Here is a 23,023-nt window from a genome sequence, read left to right on the forward strand (position 1 = left end):
TCTGCTTTCATCAGCCCAGCAAATTAAACACCTGCTATGCGAAGCTTATGGGCACAGAGGGTCCAGGTGACAGCTTCTTTAATGTGCTGTCACATAGCACAATTAAAACCCTGGACCACCTTGTCCTTTCTAGACTTGGAATAACTACATCATGGTAGCCTATTGTAGAAGAACGAGGAAACAGGGATCAGGAGACCTGAATTTCAGTCCTGGATACACTAGCCAATTGTGTATCCTTGAGTAAGTCAGTTCACCTTTCTCCGGCCTTAGAGGTTCTCATATTTACTATGGAGCCTTTGGGGTAGTTGGTTTCTTTCTTTCTTTTTTTTTTTTTTTTTGTAGTTGGTTTCTTAAAGTCCTTTCCTGGCTGTGAAGTTTTATGATTGCAGATGTCCCTCCAGAGCATAGACTGCCCTGGGTCCCCTGGTTGACCACCCTGGTCAGCCCTGTCTTCCCTGTGCCCGGAGAGGCCTAGGTGTCAGATCTCTGGGTCTCAGGCCTCATGTGTGTCATGTGTGTGTTTTCCTGGAAGCTACGCACAGGGAACTCATTGAAGGGGAGCCTGCGGTTTGGAGCTAGCAGTGAGATGGTAAACATCATGGAACAAGCAGCCCTTTCAGGCTCTCAACCTTGGCAGGAAAATGTGAAAAATAATTCTTGAGATGCCGGGCCTTGGTGGCAGCTTCCTCTCCTCACTCAGCCTGTTTGCCAGGCCCAACTGGAGCTCAGAAGGAGGCAAGCTCTCGACTGGTCCTGAGAAGCCGGCACTGGTAGTTTTCCACTCTGGGAAACTGGAAAAGTGTATTGGCTTCTCTGTCCAGGAGGTTGGTAGTTAGTGGAAACATCAAGAAACCACCAAAACAACACAGCAGGCACAATCAGGAGATACTTCTTTGCTTCAGGGACCCTTGCTACCGTTGAGTTCTCCACCCTTTCATGCTACTTGACATTTCATAGTGTGGTGCTCAGGGATTGGGAGATCTGATGAAAAGGGAAGTGGGCCTATGGGGAAATGAAGGGGACCTGACATTTAGGACTCAGGCCAACTTGGCAGTTCTGAATGTTTGTTATTGGCTGGATTTCTTTCCACAGAAGGAATTTACCAAAAATAGGGATATTCAATAGGAAAACCACACTGGTACTGTTGAGAAGTCCTACCTTGGTTGCTCTGAGCCAAGGCCCATTCTGGTTCCAAAGACCCAGTAGGATCAGAAAGGCCATCCAAAATCATCTAGTCCATTTTCCTGTGCTCTTTCTCTGAGGCCCTTGGATTACTGATTCACCAAGAACTTTGCCTAGTTTCTTAATGTTGCTGTTGCTGCTTTCCTGGTTCTTATCTCTGAACTCCCTATGTATGATCATCTTTACGTTCCTTGGTCCCGACTTCTAAGCTCCTGGCCCTACTCTCATTGTCCAAAGAGTGGTTGGTTATACTTGTAGTCCAGAGCCTTATTCTGGAATGGACCTGGAGATCTTAATCAATTCTCAGAGCAAGATTTTTGCTAGCCACCTTTTCTCCAGTCATCTGTTCTTCTCCTTACCAAAAGCTGGGATTCCTCCTCAGTGCAGCTTGGTGGATAGTATCCCAGTAGCTACTGACTAAAATCTGTGCTAGGAATCCTCTTTCTGTCATGAAGATGCTCAATAAGTTCTCAAAAGAGTTTCTGGAGATAGCTGGGAGCTGGAAGCCAGATAGTGCTCATTCTGATAAACCTTGATGCTTATCAAGAAAAGCACAATCTGCAAAAATGCAGCTAAGCAGGATGTTTCTTCAGTGAACATATGCTGAGTATTGACTATGACCAGGTACTTGTGAGGTTCTGGAATAGAGAAATGAATCCATCATAGTACCTTCCCTTAAGAGTTCAACATATAGTGAATTTCAGTCTCCATTTATCCATCCTTGCTTGCATTCATCCTTGCCCCCTGTCTATCACTCTTTCTATCTTTTCATCCACTTATCTATTTGCCAAATGTATGTTGAGCATTTCTCAAAGGGCTTACAATTTCATTAAGGATATAAACAAGCACAAGTGAAACAAAATCTGTGTGAAGGGTGCTGCCTAAAAGAGCCCACTCCCACTACCATCATCACATTTTCCCATAGCATCTTTTAGTGTTTTCTATAGCTTTGTCACAGTACCTGGAATAGTAGTAGCTATCAACTTGATTTTTTAAAGATTTCTTTCTTTCTTTCCTCTTCCCCCCCGTTGTCTTCTGCTCTCTGTGTCCATTTGCTGTGTGTGTTCTTCTGTGTCCATTTGTATTCTTGTCAGCAGCACCTAGAATCTGTGTCTCTTTTTGTTGTGTCTTCTTGCTGCGTCAGCTCTCCATATGTGCGATGCCATTCCTGGGTAGGCTGCACTTTTTTCACACTGGGTGGCTCTCTTTATGGGGTGCATTCCTTGCGTGTGGGGCTCCCCTGTGCGGGGAGGTGGGGACACCCCTGCGTGGCACAGATTATTTAAAATCTACTGTCTCCCCTTTCGGAATGGAAGGTCTATGAGATAAGTCATTTTATGTCTCTTGTTCACTGCTAAATCTTCAAAATAGTGCCTGACACTTGGTAGGAGTGTATTTGTTAAATAAATACATAAACATTTGGTAAATAAATATGTTTGTTAAATAAATACATGAACAAAAAGATAGGTTGAAATAAAATATGCAGTGACTCAGACTTATAAAGAAGCCTTACATATCTGCTGCTTAGATAAACATTATTGGTAGGGTTACTAGCTTCCCAGTTCTTTTTTAAAAACCCTATAATAATGAACAGAAAACTCTTATTTTGTCACTTTTTCAATAGATGTTTATTGAGCACTCAGTTAATACCAGGAACCCTGATAGACATTAGGGATACAACAGAGAGAAAGATAGGAATGGACACTTACTGTTTAGTGAGGAGACCAAAATTAACAATTATTTATATTACAAGGGTGAAAATGCTCTAAAGTAAAATGAGCGTGTTACAAGAGAATATAACAGAGATTCCTAACTCAGCTACGTGTTTGTGTGTGGGTGGTGTTAGAGGAATTCCCTGAGGGAGACTGCTGAAGGATGAGCAGGAGTTAGCAGGTAAAACAGGAAACGGGAGAAGGAGCAGTCTAGGTAAAGAGAACATCATATATAAAGAGACCTGGAAGGTATTTTATGCATTTACAGAATTAAAATAAAGCCAGTGTGTTGGAATACAAAGAGAAAAGATTTGGGGGTGGTCCCAAATGAGGTTGGAGAGGTAGGCTGAAGCCCAATAATGCAAACTTCATGGATCACATTATCCTAAGAATGGAAGTCATTACAGAGTTTATGCAGGGGAGCCACATATCAGAATTAGGTTTTAGGAAGCTCATGTGGGCTTCAGAGTGGAGAAAGGACACTAGAGGAACCAGTAAGAAGAGTTCAAAGACTATTGTAGTACTTAAGAGGTAAGGTGGCGGAGGCTGGACCTTGCATGAGAGGAGTAGAGAAGGAGAGAAACAACAGAACTCAAGAAATATGTAGGACATAAAATTTGTAGGACTCGATGTTGGACTGGGATGATTCTCAAATAGATGAAATGCAGTCATGATAAGGACAGCACAGAGCCTTCTGGAAGGGACTTGGAACTCTTTAATACCTAATAGCAGTGTCCTATGTGGGTTCTCTCTTCCTCCCACCCTTTCCTCCTTCTCCTATCCCTTTTCCTTCCTTTCTCCTCCTCCTTCTTCCCTTCTCTTTCTCATTCTCTCTTTCTCTCTCTCTCTCTCCAGTTTACATCTTTTTACCTGGGATGGGTTCAGTGAGGACACAAAATAAAAAGGGATTCCTCAACCCAGGAGATATAACCAATTAAAATGTTCCTAAAAGGCAGCTGCAGTAGCAGCAGTCTCGCAAAAACTGTCTGCTTGCTATTCCCAGGATGAGCAGCGCCTGGGTGGGGAAGTTATTTTCAGCAATATCATGACTTACCCCATCATGACTTTCCCCACTTCTGGTTTACTGTAGATATTCCAAGGAGCAGAGGTTCTCATTGCATTCATGACCCAGTGAATGGAGATGCATTATAGCCAGGAATGAAAGCTCAATGGGACTGTGAACATGGACTTCTCTGGCTACTGGCATTCCCCAGAGAGTCATCACATATCCAATCTGGATAGTACCTGAGTGCAGTGGTTCCCAAGCCTGGGCACACAGCAGAATCACCAGGTTAGCTGCAACGGTTAAGTTCATATGTCACCTTGGCTAGGTTATGGTTTCTAATTGTTTGGTTAAGCAACCACTGGCCTGATTGTTACTGTGAGGATATTTTGTGGATTTAGTTAGTTGATTGCATCCATGGCTGATCACATCTACTATCAACAAAGGAGATTATCTTTATCCGTGAGAAAAGTCTCACCCATTCAGATGAAGACCTTAAAGGGAGAAGTGATGATTTCTGCAGTCATAAGGAAGATTTTCTATCTTTACTTCAGCCAGCAAGCTTCAAGTATGGAATTCATTGAAACCCTCATTTGAGTTCCCAACCTGCAACTCACCCTGTGGAATTCAAACTTGCCAATCCCCATGGTTTTGTCAACCAATTCCTGTAATAAACCTCATCACATTTACATACATATCCTGTCAGTTCTATATCCCTGGACTAATATAGGAGCTTTAAAAATATTCAGGTTATTGGGCTCAACTTCTCTGGGGATGGGATGCATGAATCTGTATTTAAAAACCTTCTCAGGGGATTCTAAAGCAGTTGGTCCATGGATTGGCTTTTGGGAACTACTGTCTTAGAGACTGTCTAATCCAGCTCCCTAGCTTTCCACATTTGGAAACTGAGACCCAAGGAAGGTAAGAAGCTTGTTCAGATCCCACATGGTGTAAGTGGTAGAGTCAAGAATGAATTTGAAGTCTTTCGATTTTCAGCAGTTGTGGTACTTGGTGGGAACGCAGTCAGTGGGAACATATTCTAACCCAATTTAGTATTCTATACTCAATGTTTCCCAAGCCTGGGTAGTTATTTAAACTCTTACCTCTAAAATGGGCGATTAGTGGGAAAAGTGCAATTTTGCATGTGTAAATGCTTATTGCTTTGCCTGACACTTGATAATTGCTTCTAAATGAATACTCTTATTACTGTAGTTCATTGACTTTAAGAAACCACTGACTCTAAGACACACCCTTACTTTATATGCCTCTAAGAAAGAAAAAATACTACCAAGTAAACTATGACTCACTATTTGCTTGTATCCAGATTTCAGAGATGTTAAAATGTGAAAAAGATGGGAAATATGATATTCCAGTTCTCTTTCCACAACCTTTTGAAGATTCTTACCTTACCTAATTAAATACCTGAACAGTAAATGAAAGGGTCTTGAGGAAGAATTATATGCCATGTGTTTGAAGAACAGCAAGGAGTCTAGTTTGGTTGAAGTGGAGAGAGTGAGGTAAGAGTTGAGGACAATAACAAAATGAGAGCAAAGTTCCACTTTCTTAGTAGCTGGGCTTGTGTCCCCAGTGCCAATGCAAGTGTTCTGGTCAACCGGACTGGGGCATGTAGTCCAAGTTGAAGGCCTCCAGAAGCTACTCTTTGCTTTTTAAGTTAATGATGCTGAAGAGGAAAATACCCAGAAATATGTAGGAAAAGCATTAAGGAGGGGGCCAGAGCAGATCCTGAGTCAGCTTGTGGCTTTAGCAGCATGGGGTTGAAGCAGAAGGCAGGGTCATGCCCTGTGTGTGATATTTTTTGTTTTTAAAATGTGCATTGACTGCATTCATTAGTAGTTTTGGCCCCACCCTGACTCAGTTTTTCTTCATCTTCATTCCTACCTTTAATTTCACATGCAAGAGAGTTTAGAATTTGACATTTCATCCCAAATGGTTCAGATTTGCCCCAAAGATTCAAGCACAGTGGTTATCTGAGGAGCCTCTTCTTACCTCAGAAGAAGAAATTATGCACTTGTCAAGAACAGGCAAAATGATACCAAATCCCCATGTTCATATCTTGACCCAGATCTGACTTGGAAAACTAAACATAGAAGTACTCCAGTTAGGTATATAGCCTTCGTTTCTTGCCAAAGCTGCCTGCATATGGCTTTGATTAATCATACTGTTTTTGGAACTATTAGCTGGTCTTTGGCGCAGGGCTTTCTTCCCCTTTCTTAAAGCAGAGGGGAGCAGAGCCTTTCCTAGGGTCAGACAAGAATCCCGGAGCTTTATTTCATGTGATACATGCAGGAAGGTCCTCTTGACTTCAGTTCATTTTGGTAGCTGTGAAGAGCCACATTTTCCAAGATGTTCACTAAGGACAGCAGTTCTGCTGTTTCTTGCCAAGTATGGGCACTATGCTCTCATGAAATCTTTTCCCTTTGAAGTTTTGCTGCCTCTCAAGGGTACTTTCAGGAAATTGGGCTCGGTACCTGTTGATAGTGTAATTTGCCTACCTCTGTCCTCTTCCAAGCTTAGGGCAGTCTCTTTCTTTCTCCCTGCCACCTTTTACTCTACCCTCCAGTCTCTTAAGAGTGGACTTTCCAGGAAGCTGTTATTTTTGAGCAGTTTCTTTGAACATAAAGCTCCCATGGGGTGAAGGAAAATGAAGGCCTGGCTACCTGCTTGGAAGAAGAGAGGGAAATTTACCATGAAAGAACACAGTTCAATATCTCAGTACTTTAACCTGCCTCAGAGGTTACCTTTTAAAAAAAATTTACTGAGGTATATCATTCATACATGAACATACATAAACAATAAGTATATAGTAAAAGTTGTGAACTTACAAAACAAACATGCATAACATAATACAGGGGTCCTATACGTCACTCCCCCCCCCCACACACACACTTATACCTTGCATTGTTGTGAAATATTTTTTACAAGTTATGAAAGAGCATCATCAAAATATTACTATTAACTATAGCATATATCTTACATTCGGTATATTTCTCCCCCAACCCATCTGATCATTATCACCCTGTATTAGTATTATATATATGTTACAGTTCATGACAGAACATTCTCACATTTGTTCTGTTAACCACAGTCCATCTTCCACCACTGGATTCTTGGTGTTAACAGTCCCATGCTTTGTACAGTCCATTCCAAGTGTACACTCAGTGACTTTCATTTTCATCACAGAGCCAGAGGTTGCTTTTCAAAAGCAGCTTTATTGAGGTATAATTGACACATTTAAAGTGTACGAATTTGATAAGCGTATGTGTAAACCCATGAAATCATCATCATAATCAAGATGATGAACTTATCCATCACCACCAAAAATGTCTTTGTTCCCTTCTGCAGTTCATCCCATCCACACTCCCTCCCCCAGGGAACCACTGACTTGCTTTCTCACTATAGATTGATTCATTTTCTAGGATTATGTATAAATGGAATCATATGGTATGCACTCTTTGTCTGACTTCTTTCATTCAGCATAGTCATTCTAAATTCATCCTTCTTGTAGCATGCATCAATAGTTCATTCCTTTTACTGCTAAATAGAAGGGCCAGGACTAGGGTGAGTCAAGTGAGGTACCTAGGTCAGAGAATGTAAAGGCACTCACTCTAAGATTCGTGCAAAGGCGGTGCTGGCACGTCCAAGAGCCTAAGAGGGAGCGCCTCCTTATATTTTGCATCCTAGGCTCCTCACTTGACTTATGTTCATACAAAATGTCCATAGCAGCTTTATTTGTAATGGATAACCCAAATATAGGAAACAACCCAAATGTCCATCAACATTCTGTTATAACCATACAATGGGATGCTACTCAACAGGGCTGGGCATAGAGTGAATCATCTGAGGAGTCTAGGATGCAAGATATAAAGAGGCACTCACTCAGGCTCCTGGAAGTGCCAGCACTGCCTTTGCATCTGAATATGTTGGTGACTTTACTCTGATGGTCGATTTCTCTTTCTTGACTGGTGGTTTTGTTTCATGGCTCTTCTTTGATTTTTGGTTCAGCTTATTCTAAGTCTTTAAAATTGCCCAGTTTATGTTATCGAAATAAGGCCAGGGACTCACTAATGGGGAGAGGATCTGCCCCCAGGAGTTTGGGACAAAAGAGACCTAAAAGAAGTTTTTCTCTTTGCAGTTTCTGGGCCAGACAGCAGATTGTGTAGAGGTGACTCTTTCAACCTCCACTTACCTTGGTTCTGGTCTGGTCAGAACTGAGGTTCAAAGCAGACTCTGCTGGCCAAATTCCCTGAAGAGAAACCACTTTCTGCCCTCCACTGCTCTCTCCCTCTTCCCAGGGAGGAAGATGTCTGTTCCCCTCTCAGTTGGCTAAGGTGTGCCATAGGTTTCATCCAGGCTTTTTAACTTGAGAGTGGGGGATCGGTGCTGTTCCTGGCCACGGTGGCTAGTATCTCAGAGTTTTCATTTTAGTTTCTTTGTGTCTCTGTCACTCACCCTCCTGGAAGGTGTGCAGCATTCTTCTGTACTGCAGAGTCCAAAGCAGGCCCCTCACACAGCTTTTTGCCCTTCCACCATTGGTTTTGTGGGAGAGTTGAGACCTGCCAGTCTATTACAATGCCATCTTCCTGGAGGTCCCCCCTTTTTCCATCCAACCAGAAGTGTGTAGAATTCTAGTTCCTCCACAGCCTCACCAGCATTCGGTATGGATAATTTCTTAAATTTTAACTTCTATTAGTAGGTATGTGTTAGCTACATCCTTGTGGTTTTAATGATCTCTTTAATGACTAATAACTAATGATACGAACATATTTTATATGCTTATTTGCTATTCATATATCTTTTTTGGTAATGTCCATTCAAATATTTTGCCCATTTTAGTGGGCTGTTTACTTTTTTTACTATTGAGTTTTGCGAGTTATTTATATATTCTGGAATAAAGTCCTTATCAGATATATTTATTGCAAATGCTTTCTTCCAGTTTGTGACTTGTTTTTTCATATTATCAGTGTCTTTTGAAAATAAGTTTTAAATTTTGATGAAGCCCAATTCATCAATTGGATTTTGTATGGATCATGCTTTTCATACAGTATCTAAGAAATTTTTATCTAACGAACTGTGGGCCACAATGATTTTCTTCTTTATTTTCATCTAAAACATTTACAATTTCTGCATTAGGTTTATGATCATTTTGAGTTAATTTTTGTATATGGTTTGAGGTATGGGTCAAAGTTCATTTATTGTGAATATGAATGTCTGGTGGTTCTAGCACCATTTGTTAAAAAGACTATCATTTCTACAAAGAATTTGCTTGTAAACCTTAGTAGAAAACCATTTGTTCATGTATGTGCTGTTCTATTTCTGGACTCTTTTCTGTTTCGTTGAAATGTTTGATTATATTTATACCAAAGCCACACATCTTGATTACTATAATATCATAACTCTTAAAATTTGGTAATAGTTCTCCCACCTTAATCTTTTTCAAAGTTGTTTTGGTTTTCTAAGTTCATTTCCATGTGAATTTTTGCAGAATTTTGAATCATTAAAAATTACTACAAGAAACCTGCTGAGAGTTTGATTGGGTAGCATGAGTATCTTGACAGTATTGAGCCTTTTGACACATGAGCATAGCATATCTCTCCATTTATTTAGCTCTTTCATTTCTCTCAGCAATATTCTGTAGCTTTCAGTGTACAGATATTTCACATCTTTTGTCAGATTTATCCCTAACTTCTTACTGTTCAATGCTATTATAAAGAAATATAATTGATTTTTGTTTATTGTCCCAAACCCTACTAAGCTCATTTATTAGTTCTGGCAGTTGCTTTTTTTTTTTTTTTGTAGAGTTCATCGTTTTTCATAGGTGATTATGTCATCTACAATTAAAGACGTTTTACTTCTTCCTTTACAATTTGAATGCCTTTTATTTCTTTTTCTTGCATTACCATTCTATCTAGAAACTCCAGAATAATGGTGAATAGACCTGTCGAGAGCAAGCATCCTTGTCTTGTTCCTGATCTTAAGAGTAAAGCACTCAGTCTTTCACTATTAAGTATGATATTAGCTCTAGGTTGATGAAGTTTCTTTATTTCTTCATTTTTAGTTATCTGAGAATTTTTAATGAGGAATGGATTTTGGATTTTTGTCAAATGCTTTTCCTGTGCCTATTGAAATGATCACATAGTTTTACTTTTTTAGTTTGTTTACATGGTGAATTACATTGATTTCTGAATTAATATATTGCTGGATTCATTTTCTAATTTTTTGTTTAGAATTTCTACATCTATATTTCTGAGGGATATTGATCTGTAGTTTTCTCTTCTTATAATATCTTTGTCTGGTTTTTGTATCAGAGTAATGCTGACCTTATAGAGTGAGTTGGAAAGTAAGTAGCCCTTCCTTTTCAATTTTTTGAAAGAGTTTGTGAGGAGCTGGTATTATTTCTTCTTGAAATATTTGGTAGAATCTACCAGTAAAGTCATCTGAGACTGGCATTTTCTTTGTGGGAAGGTTATTGGTTACAAACTTCATTTCTTTAATAGATATGGGACTATTCAGGATATCTATTTCTTCTTGAGATGGCTTTGGAAATTTTGAGTCTTTCAAGAAATTTGACCATTGCATGTAAGTTGTTGAAACTGTTGCTGTTGTAGTTTCAGATAGTTTCTATTGCTATGTCTCTAAGTTCAAAAATCTATTCTTCACTGTCTAATTTGCTGAGTTTTTAAAAAAGACTTATTTATTTATTTTTCTCCCCCCTCCCCAACCCGGTTGTCTATTCTCTGTGTCTATTTGCTCATCTTTGTTGTTGTCAGCGGCACGGGAATTTGTGTTTCTTTTTGTTGCGTCATCTTGTTATGTCAGCTTTCCATGTGTGCAGTGCCATTCCTGGGCAGGCTGCACTTTCTTTCGCGCTGGGCGGCTCTCCTTACGGGGCACACTCCTTGCGTGTGGGGCTCCCCTAGGGGGGGGATACCCCTGCGTGGCACAGCACTCCTTGCACACATCAGCACTGTGCATGGGCCAGCTCCACATGGGTCAAGGAGGCCCAGGGTTTGAACCGCGGACCTCCCATGTGGTAGGCAGACACCTTAACCACTGGGCCCAAGTCCGCTGCCTTATTTGCTGTTAACCATGTTCAGTGTATTTATTTGCACTCATTCAAGTTTCATCTCTGTAAACGTGATTTTCATCTTTGTTATGTCTTCCATAGATCTACTTACCTTTTGGAACCATGTAATACAGTTATAAATAATTGTCTTAATGTTCTTGTCTTCTAATTCTAATATCTGTATTAATTCTGAATCAATTTCAATTGATTGAATTTTCCCTTCTTAGTATGGGTTCTATTTTCCTATTTCCTTATATGTTTGTAATTTTTTTAATCATATGAGACATACTAAAAAATTATTATTTTTAAATCTAGAATTCAAATTTAATCTGGCATCCTATATTTTCTCTGTCAACCATGTATCCTGTGAACTCTACCCACTTGGCCTCTCTACACACTTATCTTTATCTTTTCAACTCTGAGAGTCTGCCATGCTCTGCCTGAATTTGCCATTAACCTGGATATGCAGTTATAGGGCTCACCTTTGTTTTCTGTGTTTTGGGAATGGGTGCCCTTCATTGACTAATGTTCTCTATCTTGAAACAAATTATTTTTTTTTCTTATATTGTGTTCATCCTTATACCGATTTCACACAAGAGAGTAAATTTGGTCCCTATTGCTCTATCTTGGTTGGAACTGGAAATCCATTCTTAGGAGTTATTGTTTCTAGTCAGGCACCAAATCACGTTGCAAAAGAGGGCCAAAGCTGTGTGATTAATCCCTTGATAGGAGACTTCATTGGCTTTGTTTTGTGGTTTCATGAAATCAACTACCTAGAAAAAAGTTGTGGATCATAAGGGTGATCTCGTGAGCATGAGGAGACTCACCACTGTTAAAACACTAATTTGATATAATCACATCTGCTGATGGGTTATAGAATGGTAAACCTGTGTTTTCATCAAATACAAAGGATAAATGAGACATTGCATTCTATTACATTCCTTGTCAGAGTTTGAACAAAGAGATTGATTTGGCTGAGTTTTAGGGCTTGGAGGTCTGAATGGTAATAAGTTTGGAAGCAGGGACAGGAAGAAAAGTCTGGCAAGTCAAGAAGGTCAAACTGGGGTCATAAAGAGACTTGGGAAGATTTAACTCTTCCTCTTCCTTGTGCAGTAATCAGTGACATTCTTCCTGGTTGGCTCTCGAAATAAAAATAAAAGCATTCCCTCTCTTTTCTCTTTGCTTTCTCTTGGTCCAGCTATATGCCGTTACCCTCTGGGCATGTCAGGAGGCCACATTCCAGATGAGGACATCACAGCTTCCAGTCAGTGGTCAGAGTCCACAGCTGCCAAATATGGAAGGTGAGATGGCTACCTCAAGAAAGCCTGAGCTCTGGATTAGATAGATTTCCTGGACACAGTCCTGACACCCGGGAAGAAGGGGTGGTACTTGGGTACTTGGGAAGGGCATCATTGCGCCTGTCCTGCTCTGTATGTTTTCAGGAAACAATTTTAGGGCTTGGCGGCAAGTGCTGACCTGACAAATCCATCCCAATCACAGAACCTTCATCAAATGGGTTCATTGATATGGAGTGAATTTGCTTTACTTGGCCAGGAGATGGACAAAAGTTGCAGAAAGGGAAACAGGTTATGTTCTCATTATGTGTAGGTCATGCTGGCCACAGGAGGTTAAGAGACCCAGTGTGCTCCTTAGTGGGTGTCTTTAAAGTGTCCCTCATAGTGCAAAGCATCAAATGCTTAGCCAGCCATTGAGGCCTCCAACAAGTTCTTCCCCACTCTTAAGGATATCTCACAAAGAAACACCATCCTTATCCATAAACAGAGTGGGATGAGTTTCTTGGGGTGGAATACCAGAATTCCCCTAGATTAATAAATTCCCTACTCAAAAACTACTCTCCTGGTTGGGGTCTAATCTTCCTCATTGAATCTAATTCTTTTGGCATAGAGTATTGATTTCTGTTAAAATATAATCAACCCTAGGAAAGTCAGTCCTGTTAAACTTTCTCCACAATTTATATCTTAGGATATGACAGATTAGAATGATAATTGGTGGGTTGATAAGGTAGCAACTATCATGGTGTAGCATCTATGAGTGAAGGGACTATTCCAAGGAAGAGAAAAAGTGATAAGAGGTCCCCAAATAAACCTTATACTGATTTCACAATTCTGCTTGGTGGTAGCTCAGCCTGGAGGGAATAAAACAAAACCAGATTATTTACTACCTCCCTGACATGCTCTTAACCCTCACCCATACTATGAGTGTCCATGGATTTTTGCTGGGCTGTCATGCCCATCTGGCTGGTTAAAATTCCACTGCATTCCTTAAGCCGCACTAGAGATCCTACTATCCCTCCCTCTCACTCCCAGCAGCTACATAACTTGGCATCCAAGAAAGGAGTAGCTTGCTTGTAAAACTGAGATTGGAAATGAGAGGAGAGATGGTGAAATGACTTGGTGGGGAAGCAGAGGGTAAAAAAGGTTTCATTTCTCTTGAGGTATCTAAATCAAGGTGGGACATAAAGGCTGCATGTGATCTGAAGACTGTTAGCCCCTCAGTGGTGACTGTCTCTGGGCTTCATGGTACCCCAGGGAGAAGGAACTGACCACAAGTGGGTACTGTGGTAGTAGTCAGACTGGTGGGGAGAACCCAAAGAGTCAGCTGGACTGGGCTCCCAAGCCTGCTCTTTCCCCTCAGGACAGGGCAGCTATTTGCTTTGGCTTTGTAAACAACCCTGTGGTTTTGTGGTTCCTCCCTCTCTCCCAACCCTCACCCCTCAAGGCTGGACTCAGAAGAAGGAGATGGAGCCTGGTGCCCTGAGATTCCAGTGGAACCCGATGACCTAAAGGAGTTCCTGCAAATTGACTTGCACACTCTGCATTTTATCACTCTTGTTGGGACCCAGGGACGCCATGCAGGGGGTCATGGCATTGAGTTTGCTCCCATGTACAAGATCAATTACAGTCGGGATGGCACACGCTGGATCTCTTGGAGGAACCGGCATGGGAAGCAGGTAGGAAGAGGAGATGTTCAGACCCTGGTTCATCCAGGCCCATATTCTGACAGGCTAGAAGAGGAACTGTGCAGGATGTCTGTGTAGATGTGTGTGCCTGCAGGCTTGGCATGCCCTTGTAAAGGAGTGACCGAGGGTGAGGGAGGGTGGGGAACAGTGGAACATCAAGACAGCTGGGAAAACTGAGTAAATGCTTCCTGCTCTTTGAATTGAAAGGAGAGGGGCCATCAAAAGCACACTGACTTGGGGAATGAAGAAAGTTCTGCATGACTTCATAACATCTCCTCACTTCTTCTTTTCTGTCTTCTCAGGTTCTGGATGGAAATAGTAACCCTTATGACATTTTTCTAAAAGACTTGGAGCCACCCATAGTGGCCAGATTTGTCCGCTTCATTCCAGTCACGGACCACTCCATGAATGTGTGCATGAGGGTGGAGCTTTATGGCTGTGTCTGGCTGGGTAGGTCTCTAGCAGGGAGAGCTTGTAGGCCTCATTAAAAATCTCAACTCTGGCAAATGAAGACAATTAGATAAAAAGGCATGGGTTTAGTACCGCCTAGAGTGAAATGATTCCCTCTTAGTTAGAGTAAGGAAAGGAGCTTTGTTCAGCCACTGAGAGCTTGGTGCCCCACACCTTGAATAATGCATTCAGAGCCACTCTGCTGACTCCTGCTCACAGCCTCCCGATGCATCCAGATTGAGCCCTGGGAGGACATGAAGTATAAACTTGCACCTTTGAAGCCTTAGGTAGCACATTGGGGTAATTTATCTGAGCTGTGGATGCATCAGTTTCTCAAAGGCACTGACACAGTTGTGTTTCCTTTGGCAGATGGTTTGGTATCTTACAATGCTCCAGCTGGGCAGCAATTTGTACTCCCTGGAGGCTCCATCATTTATCTGAATGATTCTGTCTATGATGGAGCTGTTGGATACAGGTAAATTCTGGGAACATTTGATCATCAGAATGGGAAGATCACCACTAGGAGAGAATAATAATTTGTCACGACTTGGGGTCAATAAACAACCAACTAACTGGTATTTATTTAATCCTGATACTGGACACTGTGGGGGGATTTAGTTGATGTAAAATACATGGTTTTCACTGCCAAGGAATTTAGAGCCTAGTTTGGGAAGACAAGTTAACCACACAAAAAACAACAGTAAATTACACAATGCTAGGTGTAAACTTTATGACATAACTCTAAGTATGGTAGCCATATTTTTGACCCTCAAATGTGACATACAGTTTGACACAAAATTGGCCTATTGATGGGAACAAAGTGTCAGAAGAATTGAAGTAATGAGAATAAGTATAATCAATAAATTTGACAGAGCAAGAATTTATGTAATACTATACTCCATGACTATAAATACATTACAAATTGTGACTAGAAGGAGACTAGTAAGGCTTACAAAAGACAAGGAAAGTTTCTAGGATGAGATGAGAATTGGAACAGAGGAAAGATTGGAAGGTAGAAAGGAGTGGAAGAAAGGAAGCGGGGCTGAGGACAAGAAGGCCTGACTATAGCAGAGGTTGGAGATAGCTGGGGACAGCAGAAAGGACCAATGATTAGGACCAAACTGGACCAGTAGGGGCTATGGTAAAGAATTATGATTAGATTCAGTAGGAATTTGGGGTTGGATAAGAAGTGTTGCCATCCATTCCACTTTATACCAAGGCTTGCCATTCTTCTTCTAGCCCGCCCCACATTTTTTCCTTTTAGCTTGGTGTTTATCTGCAAAAAGCCTGAGAGACAGGTCATACCACAGTGAAGTACCAATGAGATGATGGAGGTTGCTAATGGCTGAAAGAGGGAGAGATTAGTGACTCTCAGGAAAGGGAGAAAGTAAAGCACTTCTATTGGACAAACAAAAGCCTGCTCCCCAGCTATTGCCATCCCTTGGTCAAAGACTGATTCAGCCCGTCTTCTATTCCTACTCTCTTCCTTTCCATCTACTTAGTCACTGTTCTTCCCCATTTGCTTAAGCAATGATGTCCTGACATCATTTCACTCAGCTAAACCCCAGCCAGCACAGACTCAAGGCATAGGAGAAATCAGAGATTAATTGAATTCAGTTTAGTGTAATAAATCAACTGTTATTATGTGCAAGGAATTTGGCTGGGCATGATAGTCATTCAAAAATAATGAAGTAATTAACCTACTTTTAAGGTGCTCATAGTTGGGAATGTGAGATAAAATAGGATATACATTACTATGACACAAGGATAACAATAAGGTAGCCTATGAGTTCTTGGCGGTTCAAAGGAGAGAATTAACTATAGTAGGAAAGCACATGGGAGCATTGAGAGTGAGAGCACTTAGATTCATTTTATGAGGGAACTGAAGGTAATAATAATTACTACTTCTATTTGTAATGAGGCTTAAGTGATGAAAATATATAAGAATATTTTGTACAGGAAAAGTGCCATATACATGTAAGTTATCTGATTGTTGGGCCAGGAAAGAGATGATGGGATATGTGAAATCTGAAATGGCCTCAAAGGATGGGTAGAATTTTCACACAGAGAAAATATTGAAATGACATTGTAAGCAAAGGAAATAGCATGAGGGAAAAAAATCAAGGTTGTAAAGTTTAGGGAAATGTCCAGGAAACAGCAATGGCTTAGTGAAACATGGGCCATGTTTATGTAGCAAAGTAGTAGGTGAGAAGCCTAACAAGGTAGATTATGTCATATTTTGGAGGAACTTGAATGACAGGGGCAGGAGTATTCTTCCTTCTTCTTCCTCATCCCCATCTCCTTCTCCATCATCATCATCATCATCATCACCATAATTATCATGAGTCTTTGAAGATTTTTAAAGCTGGGGAAGTTGGAGCTGTGCTTTAGATGGATTAATCAAGCAGCATGGAAAGTTTAGATTTGAGTGGAGAGAAGAGGGGATGAAGGACGTTTTCTTACTCCAAATTCTGTCAGGTGAAATGAATTAAGGACCACGGCCATGAGAATGGAACTAAGGAAAAGACATTCATTTAGGGGACGTTTGCAATCTGGATATAGGAGACAAGACGGTAGGGTAAGAAAAAGAGTTAGATGAAGCATGCCAGTCTAAGTGACTGAAACAATAGGAATGCCCTTTATTCATTCAACTAATATATTTTTAGTGCCTACTAAGCACTAGGCTCTTTTGGTAAACATGAAAGAGAAGTATAATTGACAGATATGGGAAACTTAGGTGAAAGACCTAGTTTAGCAAGGATAATGATGAATTTAGTTTAGGATATATGTTTAAGGGACAGACAAGACAGTGAAATGGAGAAATTAGGCAGGTAGCTGGGAATATGGCTCTGGATCCCAGAGAAAATACCAAAAATAATGTGTTTTAGGTACAATCAACTTCCACTTAATAATTGAGGTAATGAGATATATGGTTTGGGTGTACCTGAATGATGAGAACCAAGCTAGTCTGGGGTATCAGAAAATGGACAGGCATAGTAACAGAAATTAATTTTTAAAATTAGAGCATATATTAGTAATATATATATGTTTGTTATAATTCCAATTATTCTAAAGTACATAAACAAGGAATGTTTTCTTCCTTATCCCTTCCCTATTTGATTTAATTCTGTTGAAGAAGAAACTGAATAACCATTCTTTTTATTTGTATTGCTTTTTCATAAGCCTTTATAGGGATTTATTTTTCTGGGGACAGAATGAAAATATATTTATTGCAAGTAAACTTGTGTTCTCCAAGCCTTCTGATCTGTAGCAAATAGTAAAATATATCAAAACCTTGAAAGGGAGATCCAGGCTCTGGTCACTGTGGATAAGAGAGTCAAATATAATTTGCCCAACATTTTTGAAAAAAATATATGTAAAAATGTATCTGTAAGTATGGCATAATCACGCCATCATTTTTTGCAAATCACAAATTTTATATACTATTTATTCTGACTGTAAACTTTAATGGACACATGGCACTACTGCTTGAATATGAATAGCCCAAACTATGGTTGGAAGAATCCTGCCATACCTTCCAGAGGAGAGAGAAGCTCCATATAATGGGTTCTTGCTTTTCCTGTCTAAACAAAGAAGAAAGGAGATCTCTTTATGTTCTTTAATAGTCAAATTAATATAGATACATGTATATCTACTAAAGGGGTAAGCATCAAATATTTTATAAAATTCATTTATGTGTAATTCTTAGTTTTCCATTGATTCAGGATAGATAAATAGTATCCGGGGTGAGGAATCTGGGTAAAAGCTCTTCCATGAATGTGTGATTAACTCGAGGTTCCTCTCTCCCTTTTTCTTCTCCTCTCCTGACCTGAGCAGCATGACTGAAGGGCTGGGCCAGCTGACAGATGGGGTGTCTGGCCTGGATGATTTCACCCAAACCCATGAGTACCATGTGTGGCCTGGTTATGACTACGTGGGCTGGCGGAACGAGAGTGCCATCAATGGCTACATTGAGATCATGTTTGAATTTGACCGCATCAGGAATTTCACTACCATGAAGGTCAGTGGAGTCAGTTGTGGTGGAACTTCTTCTAGGAAGTCAAAACCATAGTGAGAAAAGACATCTGCTGAGGCCAACAGAACTAGTTTCAAATACCTACATACCAACTAGCTATATGCATTTCACAAGTCACTTTATTTCTTTGGGGGTGTTTCTTCGTTTGTTGATAAGGTTAGACTAATTCAGTGATTCTCAATGGTTTGTGTTTTTTTATTGTTGTTGTTTGTTTTTTCCCCCAACACCAGAGCTGACTTATCTATTAGGCACAGTCAACATAGTGTCTAGGGTCCACCATATTTTTAGGGCTCATGAGAATGTTTTTACTTCTTATAAAATCAGAAGAAAAAAATGAACTTTTAAGTTAATAGATTATATTCATTTTTTTTAACAAGACAGGTGTAAAATAGAATTTTTAATATTTTTGTGTGAGGGAAAAGACTCATAAGGGCAAAACTGCCTAGGACCCATGAAAGACATAATACTGCCCTGTCCACAACAGGAGGGAGATGGCACACTCTTACCAATAATGGTGGCTCATTGCAGCTCTGATTCTCAATGGCATTGGAGAGATGCTTTGTATTTGGAACCACTTCCTATGCCTGGGCTGTATTCTTTTCCCTTCCTCACTGAGAAATCATAATACAAGATTCAATACTTTCTGTTCCCAGAGCTTTTTATTTCCTTATTTATGGAAGTAATACATTTACTGTTACTTATCTGTGTGTATGTATGACTGTTTTACTAGACCTCAAGCTTCTCCTAGGAAGTGACTCTTTATAATCTCTGTACCCTAATGCCTGGCACTTAGTTCATGTTGACTCAAAAAATGCTTGTGAATGAAGTAATGGTATCCTTTATTAACTGCTCTAATGGTTTAGAGTTATAAATATCTCTGCCAGCTTGGGGAGAAGGAGAAGATATGATGGACAAGACTGGGGCATTAGCAAATAGTATTTCCCTATCTATAAACAGAAACTCAAAGGAGAGACTGGGGCCAGGTGAGAAAAATTGCCATTACTCCAGGCTTGAGCCAACTTCTGGATTCTACACATAGACCTCAGAACCAGGGTTTTAGTTTGACATCTTCATGTGATCTGGGTGACTCTTTGCCAAGTCAGAGGAGTTGGTTACCCAATAGATGAGAGTCAAGGGAGTGGTACTTTTTAATCCAAGCCTCCTATAAATACTAAAATATAAATTACTAGGTTTTGTTTTGTTTTGCCTAAGTACCATCTCCCAAACACCTGTATTAAAATGCAAGCATTTTATCTGAGGAAATGTAAAACATTAAAAAAGTGATGCTTAATGCAAACAGACATTATTTTAACAATTTATTGTCACAGAGCAGGTAAGAGGAAGTGGGAACTGGAATAGGTTAATTTTATTGAGTGGTTGGATAGAAGCAGAAGGCACACTGGGGGTGTGAAGTTAGACATCTGAGAAGAGCTAGGGAGGAGAATTAAAGCCTGATTTCCATTTTCTCTGAGGCAGGTCCTGAGGGAAAGCCTGCCCTTGTTGTAAGAGTTGAGGATATCTCTATTAATAAAGAAGTCAGTTTCCTAGTACCCACCTTGAATCATTGGTTTCCTCTTCCCTTGCCCAAGCCCAAGTGTATTTCACAGAGAAAGGTATGGAAGAGAAGAAAAGTCTACGCATAAAATTACCACACTGGATGTTAAAACTGAATTCCAAGTTTGAGGAAAACTGGGGGATTTTGGTTAGAGAGGAAAGTCCTTTTGCTGATGTGGGAAAAACCTCAGGGTGTTGGGCCACAGGAAGGCGGAGTGAGTTTGGTGGCACCAACACTGGTCCAGTGGCGTGGAGCAGCATGGCCTTGGATTTAGAGAGCAGGACGTCCAGCTTCCGGTGCCCGAACAGGCAATTTTATGTAGTGCTAGATGAGAGAAGGAATTCAAAATGGGTGGTGTTGAGAATGGCAGGGAGATTTTTGTTCAGAAGTCTGCCCGGTGTCACACTGTGAAAGAGGGAGTAGAGCACAAGCCTGGGCCAAATCTGCACTTTGGGCAGAAGACAGGTCAGGTCCCTGGGTTCTCTTACACAGATGCCAGCAAGAACAAAGCCATTCCTTGGGGAGAGGGACACTTACGGAGTATTTGGAGATTCCAAAGAAGTACATCCTTGGAACAAAAATGATCTTTGCTGGCATTAAGAGGAAGGCAGAATGGGCAGAGTTGATAGCTTATCTCAAAGAAGCTACTAATGAGTAATAGTTGGGCACTGTGTGATTTATTACAAAACAGAAATGACTTGTGACTTTTTTACATGTACTGTATTTAAACTGATCTCATACACCAGAATTCAGGTCATGAATGGTTGATAGGACATTTTTGTTGGACAGTCCTGAGTTAAATAAGATTGGCTTATAGTTAAATGAATATGATCAAGCTTTCTGAATTTTGATAGTAATTCTGTTCAGCAAATGCTGTCACTGTTTCCCCCTCTAAAAATATAATTGGACTCGAAGCTAGGTTGAATTTGTAGTATTCAACTTTTCATAAAGATGGTAAATGCCAGCTCACAACCTATAGGAGATTGGTTTTATATTTAGATTTGTATAACTGGTTTTATGAATATCTTTAAATACTAGGGAAACCCCTTTACTGTCTCATAGAGCAAGACTTACCTGTGTTCCAATTGGTGTTCATCAGCCTGTTTAAAGGCAGGTGCTGAAAATAAGGTAGCTATATCCATTTTATCTTCTTGGTCTTAACTAATTAAAATTCCCTGCATCTGAAAAAAAAAAAAAAAAAAAAAAGACAGATCTCAGGAGCTGATTTGGTTCCCATATAACTCATACTGGTTTATTGAGAAGCATGAGGGGACTCCAATATAAGTCCCAAGAAACAGAGAGAGCAAGTGAACATGATTTCACAAGTGGGCCCTGTTTATCAGTTCTTTATCTTCATTAGTAGTTGGGTGCAGAATAGTAATGATCAACAAATTGGTAGTTCTCCCTTTATTTACCCTCAGTCCTCAGCTTCAGTTTTTGATTCTTAAATTCATTCATCCTTCCATCTATCTATCTATCTTTGCTGTTAATTTATCAACAGTATTTGGAGCAGACATAGCACGACGCTATGTTCTGTGGTACACAGTTGAATAAAATACAGGCCCTATCTTGGGACAATTTTCAGTTCAATAGGAATAGGTACTCTTTATTTGCAAAAGGAGACATGCTTGTGTGTAAGACATTATTCTTCACAATTTTGGGGGGAGCAGAGAATATGCATAGTAATAAAAATGTGCTTTAAAAGAAGATTTATTTGTATTTCTGTATAATGAGTATTTTCATATGCACCAATGAGCATGTATGTCAATTCACCCATATTGGGAGATTTTCTAGTCCCACAAATAATAAAATGTATTTTAATTTCTCCATAAAGTTAAAATATTTAGTCAATAAGCATTAGTCTTGCTGAGTCTGCAGCAGCTCCTGTTTAATCAGTGTATCACAGATCAAAATTATTCAAAACCATATTCTGCAATGAGAAGGTGCCAAAAACTTCGGAGGAGCTGACTCAGGGCCAATTCTTTACAGGCCAAACAGATTTCCAGTCTATTTTAAATTTTTTTTTTTTTTTGAGACAAATAATAAGTAAAAGATGACTTTTGGGCACTGATGTCTTTTAGATAGTTGTTTTTTCCTTGTAGTCAAGTTACTGCCCATTTTTTCCCTGAAGTATATAATATAAAGGCACACTAATGCATTTTTAAAATGTATTTATTAAATAGATATGTAAGTCCACGTGGGAATGAAATCCTGTGCTATTTATTTGCATTCCAAGAGAATTCCCAAAACATCTGTGGGAAAGATTATTATCTACCCCATGGGCCACTTAGCCAACACTTTGTAGATTTCTAAATATCTGAAAACTCTATTGAAGCTGTAGATGATATTTCTTTGATTTTTATTTTAGCCTTGTCCCATTGACTTGTGTTCAATAAACTATAACAGTTAATTCATCCCAAGGAAGGTATTAACATATGTTTTCATCATTAAAACATTTGGAGGAAAATCCAAATGGAAGTGTTACAATGATTTGCTCCATTTCAGTGTGGCATTGTAAGTGAACAGACCACTGGTGTTGGAGATTTGGGCCCGAAGGGTATAGTGAATGAAAGAAAGAGAAAGAGAAAGAAAGAAAGGCAGACAGAAAGAAAGAAAGAACCAGAGAGCTGGGATCAGGGGGTCTGCGAGTAGAGACTTCTCAGACAACTTTATTGTTTACAAGGGGCTTTCTATATACCCCAGTCTATGTGACAACAAGCAGCAACATGCAGTTAACTATTAGCACTACTGAGGAACTCAAAGGAACTCAAAAAATCTTATCTCAAGGTACAAAGGCTAAGTGTTCTATTTACTACAAAAGGTATATGCTCATCTTTTCTTTCAGCCTTTAAGTTTCATCCTGTTTGCCGGGAACTCTTACTTACTGCATTCCTTAGGGTGCAAGCGTAGCCATGGAAACAGCACGTCTCTCCTTGTGAGACCACTGTGCCTCAGTTTCCAACATACTGGGCTAGGACTATAGGGGTCTAGACCCAGTTCTGCTGTTGACTGACGATGGGC

General features: G+C 40.0%; 1 protein-coding gene across 5 annotated transcripts in view; it reads left to right on the forward strand.

Moving 5' to 3' along the window:
- DDR2 (discoidin domain receptor tyrosine kinase 2) overlaps positions 1 to 23,023 on the forward strand; it is a 162,348-nt gene that overhangs the window by 110,222 nt on the left and 29,103 nt on the right. For all 5 annotated transcript variants that reach the window (XM_058310040.2, XM_058310039.2, XM_058310043.2 and 2 more), the window contains 5 exons: positions 12,180 to 12,282; positions 13,721 to 13,952; positions 14,264 to 14,411; positions 14,781 to 14,886; positions 18,249 to 18,432. In XM_058310040.2, coding sequence (XP_058166023.1) covers positions 12,180 to 12,282; positions 13,721 to 13,952; positions 14,264 to 14,411; positions 14,781 to 14,886; positions 18,249 to 18,432 — 773 coding nt within the window. The remainder of the gene's footprint in view (positions 1 to 12,179; positions 12,283 to 13,720; positions 13,953 to 14,263; positions 14,412 to 14,780; positions 14,887 to 18,248; positions 18,433 to 23,023) is intronic.

Source organism: Dasypus novemcinctus, chromosome 13 (genome assembly GCF_030445035.2).
Source record: "Dasypus novemcinctus isolate mDasNov1 chromosome 13, mDasNov1.1.hap2, whole genome shotgun sequence".
NCBI classification, from domain to species: domain Eukaryota; kingdom Metazoa; phylum Chordata; class Mammalia; order Cingulata; family Dasypodidae; genus Dasypus; species Dasypus novemcinctus.